Source organism: Alosa pseudoharengus, unplaced genomic scaffold, assembly GCF_046254945.1.
Source record: "Alosa pseudoharengus isolate Yale_2024_CS ecotype anadromous, Long Island Sound unplaced genomic scaffold, YU_APseudo_1.1 YU_APseudo_1.1_scf_11, whole genome shotgun sequence".
In the NCBI taxonomy this organism is placed as follows: domain Eukaryota; kingdom Metazoa; phylum Chordata; class Actinopteri; order Clupeiformes; family Clupeidae; genus Alosa; species Alosa pseudoharengus.
The window spans coordinates 32,426,123-32,438,622 of record NW_027468576.1 but is presented as its reverse complement, the minus strand read 5'-3'; the positions used below and the strand labels follow the sequence as shown (position 1 = coordinate 32,438,622).

General features: G+C 45.1%; 2 protein-coding genes across 2 annotated transcripts in view; one reads left to right on the top strand and one right to left on the bottom strand.

Annotated features, from left to right (window-relative positions):
- Window positions 1-4,501, top strand: part of crb1 (crumbs cell polarity complex component 1) — an 18,723-nt gene extending 14,222 nt beyond the window's left edge. The window contains exon 13 of the mRNA XM_076277667.1: window positions 4,283-4,501. Within this exon, the coding sequence (XP_076133782.1) occupies window positions 4,283-4,501 (219 nt within the window). The remainder of the gene's footprint in view (window positions 1-4,282) is intronic.
- Window positions 4,502-5,709: 1,208 nt separating this feature from the next.
- The window catches only part of dennd1b (DENN/MADD domain containing 1B), a 97,511-nt gene continuing 90,720 nt past the window's right edge, over window positions 5,710-12,500 (bottom strand). The window contains exons 21-23 of the mRNA XM_076278907.1: window positions 12,183-12,256; window positions 11,513-11,793; window positions 5,710-11,171 (exon numbers count right to left, since the gene is read on the bottom strand). Of these exons, the coding sequence (XP_076135022.1) occupies window positions 10,450-11,171; window positions 11,513-11,793; window positions 12,183-12,256 (1,077 nt within the window). The 3' untranslated portion in view covers window positions 5,710-10,449. The remainder of the gene's footprint in view (window positions 11,172-11,512; window positions 11,794-12,182; window positions 12,257-12,500) is intronic.

Genomic DNA, 12,500 nt, shown 5'->3' with positions numbered 1-12,500 from the left:
GCTGGACGACGAGCCCGAGGTGGACTGGGCCTGGGCAAGGGACGAGTGAGAGAGGGACTGATTGTGTGTGTGTGTGTGTGTGTGTGTATATATTTTCCTACTACAACTGTCAACCTGCAACAGGATCGTGACCTGGGCAGGAATAACCTATTGTGAAGGTCAAGTGTGTGTGTCTGTGTGTGTGTGTGTGTGTGTGTGTGTGTGTGAGAGAGAGAGAGAGAGGGAGAGAGGGAGAAGGAGAGTGTCTGTGTGTGCTGGGGGCATGAGAGGCGATGAGATCGGATTTGTGGATTGGAGGAAATGTCCTCATTCACCTTCTTGGAAAGTTGCTGCATTTTTCCAGGTAGACTTAGAAAATGGAAAGGGCTAAGTTGCATTGGCACCCAACACTTTTGACCCCATTTAGATGTGGTGACAATATTTCACATACATGGTAGAGCTTAGGACATGGCCCCCCATACTGACTACAGTGTTCTACTATAGCCTAGAGTATATGTTATATGTATAGGGACACTGACACATTTCACTATTTACAGGAAAGGAATAAAACAAAACATACTGGCCATTTGAATAATTTGTGAATGAATGAATGAATGAATGAATGAATGAATGAATGAATGAAGAGGTGGATGTGGAAATAAGCTATATGAAAGGCAAGGAATAGGAGATACATAGATCTGAATGCACAGATGTTTCCCCCCCCCCCCCACTGAAAAAAAACAAAACATCATTGCCATCTATGTAGCAAGGCATTGCACTGTAATGTTTCCCAATCCTGTTTCGCCACTAGAACCTTTCTTTACTGCTGAATATGAGAGAAGCACAGGCTCTGCCCTGAATGTCAATACTCCAGCCTGGGGCTCACCTGAGTCTAGAACTTTATAATGCTGGATTGGTTGACAACAGAGTGGGGATCATTTACTGTGCCTTATATATTAATTCTGCAATACATACTTTATTTGTTACTTCTAAACAGTGTACTTGAATATGTGTGGTCCTCATTCTTTGGCATCTCACAAACATTTGGGCACTTACTTGGTATAAATCAAACATGCTTTGCTAAAAATCTAGTCTTAAATCAATTTTAACATGGCAGGTCATAATATTGCAAGCTAGCATGAGAAGCCAGTTTCAAAGCAAGGAAACAAGAAAGGTATAGGCACATTTCTAAAGACATTTTTGTTTATTTTGCATTTATATATCATCAGATTGTCTGAACAAATTGTGTTTAGGTAGATTTATGCCAGTTGTACCAAATCAAGCTAAAGTATTCTGTGTCCAATTGTTCAGGCTATTGATGTAAATGGCATTCATTCATTTCTGTTAGTGTGTATTTCTGCTGCTTCATGTGTTACTGCCCTTCTAGGAAACCTTTGTTCGTCTCGTCTCCCACGTAGAGTTTATCTCTTACAGTTCAGGATCACCTAGTGTCACACATTTTCCTTTGTTTTTTGTGGTTAGTGCAGTTCTTTGTCTCTTTTTTTCACTCACTCTGTCTCTTTCATTGTTTGGATGTAAGAGTGTCTACCGATCTGGACAAGCTCTTCTCTCATGTCATACACGTCCTCCCTGTGAATGTCTGTCTCTGTCTTCAAATAAACATTTCCTCCTCTCCCTTTTCATCTTTGATCTGTTGTGTGTCATTCATTCTTTCATTCTCGCTCTCTCTCACACTCTCTCTCTCTCACACACACACACACACACACGTGCACAGAGAAAGAAAGAGAGAGCATTCATCTTTCCGTCTACCACATCACTCACACAGCCCTTGTCTGACGTTCCGCTTGGTTGTCAGGCCCATCAGAGGGTAGGCGTCAGGCCCTGCTGTGCTTTTTTTCATATACACCCCCCCCCCACCCCTCCCCCCACCAGCCCTAGCACACCATCCCCTCTCCACCGCATCACATCAGCATCCCACAGGAGGCAGCTCTGCTCCTGTCTTTACACTACACTGCACTACACTACACTGCACCTAAGAAGCCCCCAGAGACAGAGCTCCCCCAGCACCCCCACCCCCCCCCCCACCAGAGCCAGGGAGGGGAACCAGTGCTCATGTGATATGCTTTGTGAAGGCCACTGTCCCATTCCCACTGTATGTCCATATCCAGGTGTGGTCAGACAGGTGATCAAATTTACCCATATTCTGACATTGCATAAGAGCATAAGAGTCTGGAGGTCAGTTCCCTTTGCACTGATAGAAGTATCTGTTGTCGCATTATAATAGTCATTTGGTTTTAAGTCTTTGTTTCAAACTTGTTATTTTGTTATCCAGACACTGAATATTTGTAAAACCACATCAAACTCATCATGAATAATTCCTCCTCTTCATTAGATGAAGTGAACTCTTTTGGGTAGCAATCAGGTTAAAACAGCTAAACCTGTTCTTTAACTGTGGGTCAAACTCCAACATCAGGTGATCTTTCTTATGCCCAGTCGCCCATGAGTGACCACTGGTGTGTTTCATGCCATACATTTCACTCTGCTCTCCGTCATGTACGATATTCTTCCTGCACTCCAAAAACCCAGACCGCGTTACCTTGACTCCATCTCATTAACCTGACAGTGGAAGGTTCCTGGTCGTGAGACACCGTCGGCCACGATGGCACCTGCTATATCACATTGAGGAGATGATCCACCGATGTGGCGAACAAGTGATGAATTTTGCAGCAGACACACACACACACACACACACACACAGTATAGGTGACCTTTTCTCTCCCTGCCTGACAGTTTGATTGAGAGGTGGCCTCTGTGTGATCTCACTCTCGCTGGCTCTCCCAGAGGCGGTGTGAGCTCTAAAGATAGACTTCGTCCTAACAGGCTTATCCCAGCCATCAGGATCTCACACACACACTCACACCATCCATCTTTGTCCAGTCACACCCTGAGTGCTACCTCCAGCAAAATTGACTGTCCATGACTGTAGAGGTAGACAGGCTCTGTGGCTGATTTCTAGATAATGGAGGTAGCTTTTGGGTCCAAGAAAGTAAGCTCACCTAGCCTGACGAGCCAGACCCACATTAAAATGTAGGGTCTGGGCAGTCACCGTTCGCAGTGCTCAGTCCGAGGGGCGGGATAATCAGTTCAAATTCCCTCTGCACGCAATAGGACAGCGGCAGCGCTATGAGTCCCATGCGTTTCCCACCATGGGAAGCTAGTTGGCTAGTTCAAACGTTTGCCAACTTAATAAAAGCTTAACTCGTGTCACACTGTTCGCCAACAGCAACATCCATCTTATTTGTTTTCAAGTAGCAGGGAATTCAAGCCAAACCGTTGCAACTCTGCCATCAATCATTATGTTAAGCCCACCTAACGACTCTATACACGATTTCATTGGCCTGATTGAGTTTCGATTTCTGGAGCTCACAAGCCAACGGAGAGTTGCTAGACTAGCCCGCTAGATTTCTAGGCTAAAGCTCACCATAAAAGTGCACAACATTTGAAAACATAGGAATTTTTTCTCAAGATAAACTATGAAATTACCATGGTTAACATACTCTCTCTCTTACACACATACACACACACACAAAGTGTGCCATTCTGGCAGACCACGAGCGTTACCTGGGAAACAGCTTAGCTCCAGGTCAAAGCTGCATAGTCAATCAGCTGGAGAGCCCCAGTGATGGAACCTGTCGACATCATTTCCTGTTGAGCTCTGCCCGGCCCTGCCATGCCCTGTGCTGGCCAGCACGGGCTGCATGCTGTGAGTGGCACGCCCGCTCTCTAATCTGTGAGTCTCTCCTACACGTGGGCATGGTGGCGAACAAGCTTACATGAGCTTGTAGGGAAAATAGAAATGTTTGTCTGCATGGGTTTCTCTGAGGGGAACAGGAAATATAATGTCATTAATCAAAAGCAGACTATGCTAGAATATGCACAGAAGAATGTCTTCCTTAAAACAAGGAAATGTTGGCACATGACACTCAAACTGTGCCTAGTGTTCATGATAAGAGGGATAGTGATGCCATAGACATTCTTTATACAAGAGTTATACACTGGCAGACTTTTGGGTTGTCTGGTAAATGTGTGTGTGTGTGTGTGTGTGTGTTTCAGAGTAGATTAGGAGAATATGACTTCTGTGTGTATGTCACATAAGTACAACAGTACCCAAATGGCTGGTGGATGGATACATCACCATTTGTTCTTTGAGCTGCCGGTCAGTTTACTGTATATTGTAGATGATTTCTGGATCTACTGACCTTTCCCCCTGTGTTGTCTCCTGTGTGTGTGTCTCTGTGTTGTGTGTGTCTGTGTATATCTCTGTGTGTGTGTGTTCCATCAGTTGAGTGTTGAGGGCCTGACCTCTGACCTGCTGCTGTCGGCCAGCCTGCTTGCCGTGGCGCTGCTGGTGGCTCTGTCAGCCTCGGTGACGGTGCTGGTGGTGACGCTGAACAGGCGGGCGACCCGCGGCACCTACAGCCCCAGCCGGCAGGAGAAGGACGGCTCTCGCGTGGAGCTGTGGAGCATCGTCCAGCCGCCGCCCATGGAGAGGCTCATCTGAGTGGGAAACATGGCAGGAGGGGGGTTGGGGGGGCTGTGGTCAGCATCACAGCTGCAGGCCCAGGGTCAGACACAGGTGGAGCAGAGGGGACCAGGGACAGAGCTGAAGTGAATGGATAGGAAGGGGATTTGATGTAGTACTGGATTCCAAACAATCAGCGTCAGAGACACTCAACTTTCTCAAATTTCCCTGAATGCCTTTTTTAGTGTCTTTTGAATCTCTCCAGTTCTGACTGACTGAATGAATTGAATTGAAATTATGTGCAGTAGATTCTGGTGAACAGTTCCAAATCCTTCTGACATCAGGTGAGCAGGATGAATTATCCACACCCAGACAAGCTTGATTTGTGCTTAACAAACTTCCCAGAGAAGCTTAGTTCTGGCTGTCTATTATTGTCTATATACTAGGCTATTTATTGATTCTCTCAGGCAAACATATAGCCAATCAGTTCTGAGATGCTAGACCTAGTTCAGAATAGGTGGTACTGTATATATTGTTTGAGAACAGAACCAGCATCCAAGGCAGCTGTAGTGATAGATGAACAGTAGATGATCACTGTGAAACAGTGAGCTGGATCTGTAGATATATTTTATTGTTGCAGTGTTTTAGTAAACAAAGCAAATAGTTGTTGCTAGTTCATCTTCTGTACATAATTCTTAACTGTTGTCAAACACCCATTTAGAAAATGTACTTTGGCTAAAACAGAAACAGTATGATTTACACTAAAATACTTCAAGACAAAGCACCCTTCCATTTAGACAGAAGACTATGACATAGAATGACTCTCACTGTCTCAGCTCTGCTAGCTTCGTTAGAATAACCTGTTTTATTTTACTAAACTCATAGTCAATATTTTCTCTTGCTTTAAGCCTAATTGTTAAATGCCTCTTTACGCTCTTACAATTCTAATTAAGCTATTCATGGCCATTTAAATTCAGCTGTTGTGGTCCAGTTACATGGTGCTGTAGGGGACCTAGCCACTATTTCTGTCCCACCTGTCTTTTTGCATGCTTAAACCTCAGTTGGGTCATATTAATTGCGTGCGCTGCCTTTAAGCCTTATTTTTGCCATTGCCTGTCAATTTGTTCATATGTGAGCCAAAACATGTAAAATGGTAGTGATTCATTGCAGATCTACTGGTTCTTAATACTGATTACCTCACCGTGCATGAACAAACACAACTGAGCATGTTGTTGAATACCCATGTATATAATTTATTCTGTTCAATTTATTCACAGTGCATACAGTGGTACCAGTAACTGTATATAGTACAGGAGATTGACGTAGAGTCTTGACTCTGTATCGATAACATGCAAGTGTGCAGTCGAGTTAGAACACTCAAGTCTCTAAATGCATTCAGACATTACGCAGAAATGCCACAGTACCAAAATACCACTCTCAACACGTTTCCTGTGGATGCTGAGGCCGCTGTTGTGAGGCGTGATCACTGGTACGCCATTGTCTGTACGTCATCACTGAACATCATGTGAAATAAAGCCAAGGGATGATGATATGAGGATGAAGTTTATGTTTCCAGCAGGGTTGTGGGGTATGTTTGAACCCTCACACCATCACAAAATGGTTTTGCCCTACATGGTAGTAATGAGGGAAATGTTCATTTGAAAGAGAGCATTCTTAAAAAGGAACATGGACAATTATATTACTTCACATGGAAAACTAATGTTCAAATGGCTAATGTAGCATGGCAGAACATAAAATGCATGACAAAATTAATATAAAATCAGAGATGTATAGAGTTGCTCAGAAGCCACAAAATACCCCAAGTTTACAAGTAAAACAGGGCTAAAATCCAACTTCAAACGCACATTATGGCCACACGCCACTGAGTTCTGCTGGGTACTGGTGGCTAACAAACCACATGGCCACTTGAACTCAAAATGCTATACAACATTATGTTTGTAACTGTTAACCATTACAGTTTCCTTAGTCAACCACTGTCCCAATGGACAATGACTGCATTTAACAAACATGTAATACAAAAAAAACAAAAACATGTTTCATGGTACACAGAGCAAGCACAGCAACAAATTCAATGTCAGTAACATTTAAGCTTGCACTCCATTCAAGAGTATCTGAACAACCAGAGAGCAACTTCATGAACATGTGCAAAGCTTCATTCTGTTCAGACTCCTTTTGGTGGACCCTCTAAGCAACAACAGTAGATACAGTAGCCAGTGACAAGAACATCGTAACATACAGCAATCATGGGCGAGGAGCATGTATTTTGAGACATCAAATTAGCTTGAAATGAACAAAAAAATGATAGCACAGGTATTTTTGCAAGGCATTTATGGAATTTCCTGATACGAGCAGTCTATGTCAAAATGGAACACATTCCACGTTTGTTTTTGTCAAATGAAATCAACCACTGAGCAGCCTGAGAAGGCAACAATCACACAATTCAGTCAGATACAGGAGAAACTGTGCCATGAAATGTGTCATGGTTTAGACTTAGTCGGCATAAGCAGAAACAATTGCAGCCACAAAAATAATAAAATAAAGAAATTTAAAATAAAAGATGTTGAGATCACCCTCGTTCCTTTAATGGATACAGCCAGTTAAGTAACTTTTCATCCATGTAATTTACACCATTTCCATAAAGTGTCTATATACCTTTAAACAAAGTCATAAGGTCACACTACAGTATTTTCAAAATAACAGGAAAAGAAAATCAGAAACACTCATCTAAAATAAAACAATACTGACCTAATTTCTATTATAGTCTACACTGTCACTTTAATGGCCACACCTCTGGAATAGGTTTGGAATTAGAGCAGACTTAAGACCACACTTTTGCCAAGGGCCAGGCCAACAACCACGGGTCAAAGACGTAAACATATCAATATCAGGCAAACAGCATCAAATGAGTACAAGCCTGGCAGTGATGCATGCAATGGAGCTTTGGATGGCAAACACACATGCTGGACCATTTGTGCCTGATGCATTTACCCCAAAGACTCTGCTACACCGACATGGATCAGTAGTCAGTTCCTGTACCATTTAGCATGTAACACTTAAGCTGTTGGTGCAAACCAACACAGTTCCTGTAGTAGACAGATTCTGGCTTTTGAATATTTTGCCAAATACCATCGTTGAATCCCTAACCCATTCCCACCCCACCAACCCAAAATATTCACATAAGGCACTCTCACAATCTTGGGTCCAATCCTAGCAAAGCTATAAAGCAGGGCTTTGGCAGCCCTGTTCCTGGAGAGCTGCCATGCTTGCAGGTCTATAGAAGTTACGGAACTTCTCCATTAGGTGCCTAAAAAGGAGTGACGGCACTCTTGAGCCAACGATGTCAGTTGGCGACAGGGGCTTGATGAAAAGCCCGCCCCGGCACACGGCAGCTCTCCAGCAACCAGACAGCCTCAGCCCTGTCTGACCGTGTCCTTACCACTAAGCACAAGTGTGTATGTATGTGTGTGTTTGTGTGAGGGTGTGTGCGTGTGTGTGTGTGTGTGTGCATGACACGTGTACAGTACGTGCAGAGGCAAGCGCAATGGTTCGGTGGGGACCACAGATCTGGCATGCAGCTCCTAGGCATGCGAAACACACTTGACCAGCCACAACAGTACAATCACTGATGAATTCATAATGGTGAACAGAGGATGTGATGCTAGCGGGTCTTTAAACTGGAAAAGTGTCTGACCATGACCGTTCTCCTCACCACCAAATTCAATTAAATATCTGTACAGGTATTCCTGGTTCATTTCTTTTTCTTAATGTAGGAAAACATAGCTTTAACAGTTGTTTTTACACTGGTAACAATGATTTTGCATAATATCAGTGTACAAAGCAATAATTATCTTATGTGAGCCATTAAAGGCTCATTCCCTTACAACAGTTCTACGTTAAATACTTATAATATTGTCATTAAAGGGTCAGTAAGGGGGAAAAAAACATTTTGATTGGGATCGCAGAGAAATAAGGACCCTTGCATAGTTCATGTAAAAGTTTTGGTTGAGCTCGAATTACAGATTCCCCAGACTCATCTTGAGTGAGTCTGCTCACCCTACTGGCAACACGATTGGGGGGGGCAATTGGCATTGCGGGGGCATCGCTAACTTTTCCTTAAGCTAACCGACTGACCACAATAGGTCTTTTAACTGCGAAAATAACAAAATAAAAAGGCTGACAGCTTTATGAGCGGGTCAAACACCACAGGGCAGTACCCAGGAGGGGATGGAAAACATCATTAAAGTGTCTCGAGGAATGGCATACCACATAAATTGGTTAAAAGGGCAAAAGGAGAAACCAAAGGGGGGAAAAATGAGCCTACATGTACGCATTCCATCCAGAGGGATGAACCCAGCACTGACCCTGGGCAAAACTGCACTGGAGTTTGCCTTCAGCCAGACCTGGTGTTGAGCTAAAACAGCCCGTTCCTTCTGGGGTGGGCACTGGGGATGTGGCTATATAGGTAGCTGAATGTGAAAATCCCTGAAAAAGCTTGCCCCTACATGACTACACACACACAAAAAAAGAGTATTGCTTCTTTACAATGCACCAAGACAGCTACAGCAGACAAACTAGACGTCTCCATCAGTCTGTTGGGTGGAAGAGGAAGAAATACACTCTTACACTAATTTCTCCAGAATGACTTCTCAACACTACTTTATATGTACTTTTCCTCAACACTACTTTATATTCAATACTTTAACTTGACATGTTTTCATTCTATTAGAGATGCAGTGTTCAGGTAGGGAAAAGGACAGAGAGGATTGTTTTTCTTACAAATAAAAAAAAGTGCTTGGATAGGTAACAGGCTCAACTATATTTGGCTACTTTTTGGCCCGTTTTGAAATGAGACGACTTACTTGTCTATGAGGGCTTGGCAAAGGAGACGGATGAAATACTGTTTGTTCTCTAGAAAATTATACTTGTTCATACTTCCCTCTCTGATGCCTGTTACTAGGGCCGCTACACACTTTCTTTCTAACTGATGACCTGAGAATCCCATCATGCCTCTAGTACATAAATATATAACTCTACAATAATAATAAAGACTCTGCTAAAACCTACACATTTCCACAGTACCATATTCCGACTGCCGCATGTTAACATTACAGCGTTGCAAAAAGCTAATTGAAACATCCTCTTTAAGGCATCGCAGTACATGGTGTGACCTTACGGTGGAGGATTCTCTTTAATAATTTGGAACTTGTCTATAGTCGTTTCAAATATACCAATTAGGAGTAAACAGTGATTTCACTCTCAAAATGCAACAGTGATGTGTGAAGTACCCTTCTGAACAAGTGCAAGTCATTACAATGGGGTTACTACATAACTCCTCTATATGAGGGAAATATTATTGGGGTAAGAGAGAGAATGGGAGTCCCTTTTTAAATGAGTACAGTCACTTTAAAATACTATGTCTAGCGTAACTACACGGTTGCAATTCGTTCTGATTTCCTTCAGCTCAACAGTGTTTGCATTGATGCAGATAATAGTGGAAGGACGAAGAAGAGTGCATGTTTCAGATATAGACATTCTGAAGTTCAACAGACATGTACAGCAGGACATTACATGAAACTGGCAGTTGGACAGAAAAGACCTTAAAATGTCTGTATGTTTGTGTACCGTGTGTGTGTGAGTGTGATTGTGTGTAAGAGAGCGAGTGTACACATGTATGTGAGTGGAGCACAACTTGTAACTTGTGTGTGTGTGTGTTGGTGTCTGTGCTTAAGGGGTTTTATGCTGGTTTGAAGGTGAATATGAGTTTTACACACCTGCATAAGAGCCTGCATTAGACAGTGTGTGTGTGTGTATGTTTGTGAGAGAGAGAGAAATAACATTCAGCTCTCAGCTAAGCACTTGCGTTGTGTGTACCTGTAAGAGATGTTAGCTGGTGTATATCTGGTGTATATACTGTATAACAGGTGTGTGTGTGTGAGGTGTGTGTGTGTGTACATCCGTTAGTCAGCTCAGCTCTTGTCTGTGTTGTTGTGCACCTGCGTGAGCTGTAGGCTGGTGTTGAGGGAGCTGAGGCTGCACAAGGAGTCAATCTCCTCCAGCAAGCCTTTCTCCTGCACCTTCCCTCCCAGCATTACCTCTGGGTCATCATCGCCCTCCCCGTCCCGGTCAGCAGTGTCCCTCTGCCAGGGGATGAGGGCGGCGCTCTGTCGGACTCCATCCCGCTGCTTCAGCCTCTCTTTGGAGAGGACTCTCCTGCGAAACACCCCGCGTGGCGTGTGTTGGCTCTGGGGTTCTGGAGCCCGGCTAGGAGACGCAGCCCTGGACAGGTGACCTCCCCTGGGGGACGGAGAGAGCGGAGGGTCCCTCTCTGGAGTGGACTGGAGGAGCGCTGGGGGCTTGAGGGCGTCGGGTGTAAGCGGCGACGGCGGCGTTCGGGGAGCGGGGCTGGGAGGAGCTGGTGCCGTACGGGGGTTGGGCGCTTGGGCAGCGCTGCTGGCATGTACTGACAGAGTGTGTGCGGAGGGGGCGTGTGTGGCGGGGTCGTCGGTGTGGGCCCGAGGCCGCAACGAGGGCACGGCTGTGGTCGTGGCCATGGATGATCTGTAGCTGGGTTGGCGGCGCGGCGACGGGGGCAGGTGTTTGCCGTGCACGGCGCTGTCGTCCTGGCCCAGGAGCCAGCCCCCGCTGGACTCCGCAGAGCGACCAGACGAGCCCCCACCACCGCCGCCTGCTCCTCCTCCTCCTCCGCCGCCTCCTCCTCCTCCTCCCGCCCCAACGCCACTGCTGCTGCTGCTGCTGTCGCCACAGGCCTGCTGGCTCTCACTGGATGGGCTGGGCCTCTTCTGGAAGTCACACACAGAAAGTACATCAACATAAATAAACACACACACACACACACACACAAACTTCTAATAGCCCACTGAATATTATCCATCACATAAATATATTTATCCAGCCTCACGTTCAACGGTACAAAGATGCCTGTGTGACCAGAAAAGGACACTTGAGTTTCTGGACACTAATAGGTAATCGGGACACTAATGGGTAATCTATTAGTATAGTGTATTACACACACCCTCAGCTCATGTTCGGGCTCCTTTGGCCTGGCGTCAGTAAAGCACGTGTTGCTCACCGTGGACTTGAAGTCCAGGTCCTCCATTGAGCGCAGGAAGTCCAGGCTCTTGGCGGCAGCAAGGCGGCCCTGCTGGATGCTGGTGCTGCTCAGCGAGTCCAGAATCTCCTCCAGGAGGGTCATCTTGCCCGAGGACGGCGCCACGTCCGCCTCCAGCTCGTACGAGTCGTCACTGTCCTCCGTGTGTGAGGGCATCTCCCCACTGTCTTCCGACGAGATCCTGACAAACACACACATACAATTAACACAAACACACATAAAACTAATACAAGCACACTAGAGAAATAGTAGATATTGCGCAGATTCAGGCATGTGTTTTAGTAATATTCACATAATGATGATTTCTCTCCACTTCTTTACTCAGTACATCTTCATGCTGTTATACATTTAACTAACATACAATGAACTAGTTTCCCCCATCTCAGGATGAAAAGGCCTATGTTGTTTCATGCATCAGCCACTAGAGGTCAGACAAGTACAGCTGGTCTGCCGTATTCCAAAACCAAAACCACTCGTCAGACGTGCTCATAATCTACATAACCCGTTATTCCCACTCTGACCATTCCTATTGAACAGAATAGTGCTGTCGTGTGGCAGACCGACTCTTACTTGCTGGCACTGTCCTGCTCATCCTCATCCAGGGTGTACTCTGGACAGCCGATGGCGAGCTTGCTGTCGTAATTCTGCAGCGGGGGAGAGAAACACACACACACACACACACACACACACACACACACACACACACACACACACACACACACACACACACACACACACACACACACACACACACACACACACACACACACACACACACACACACACACACACACACACACACACACACACACACACACACACACACAGAGTGACATTAGTGATCGGTTGACAGTGTAAGGGGACAGCCAAAGACGTGAAAGAACAGCA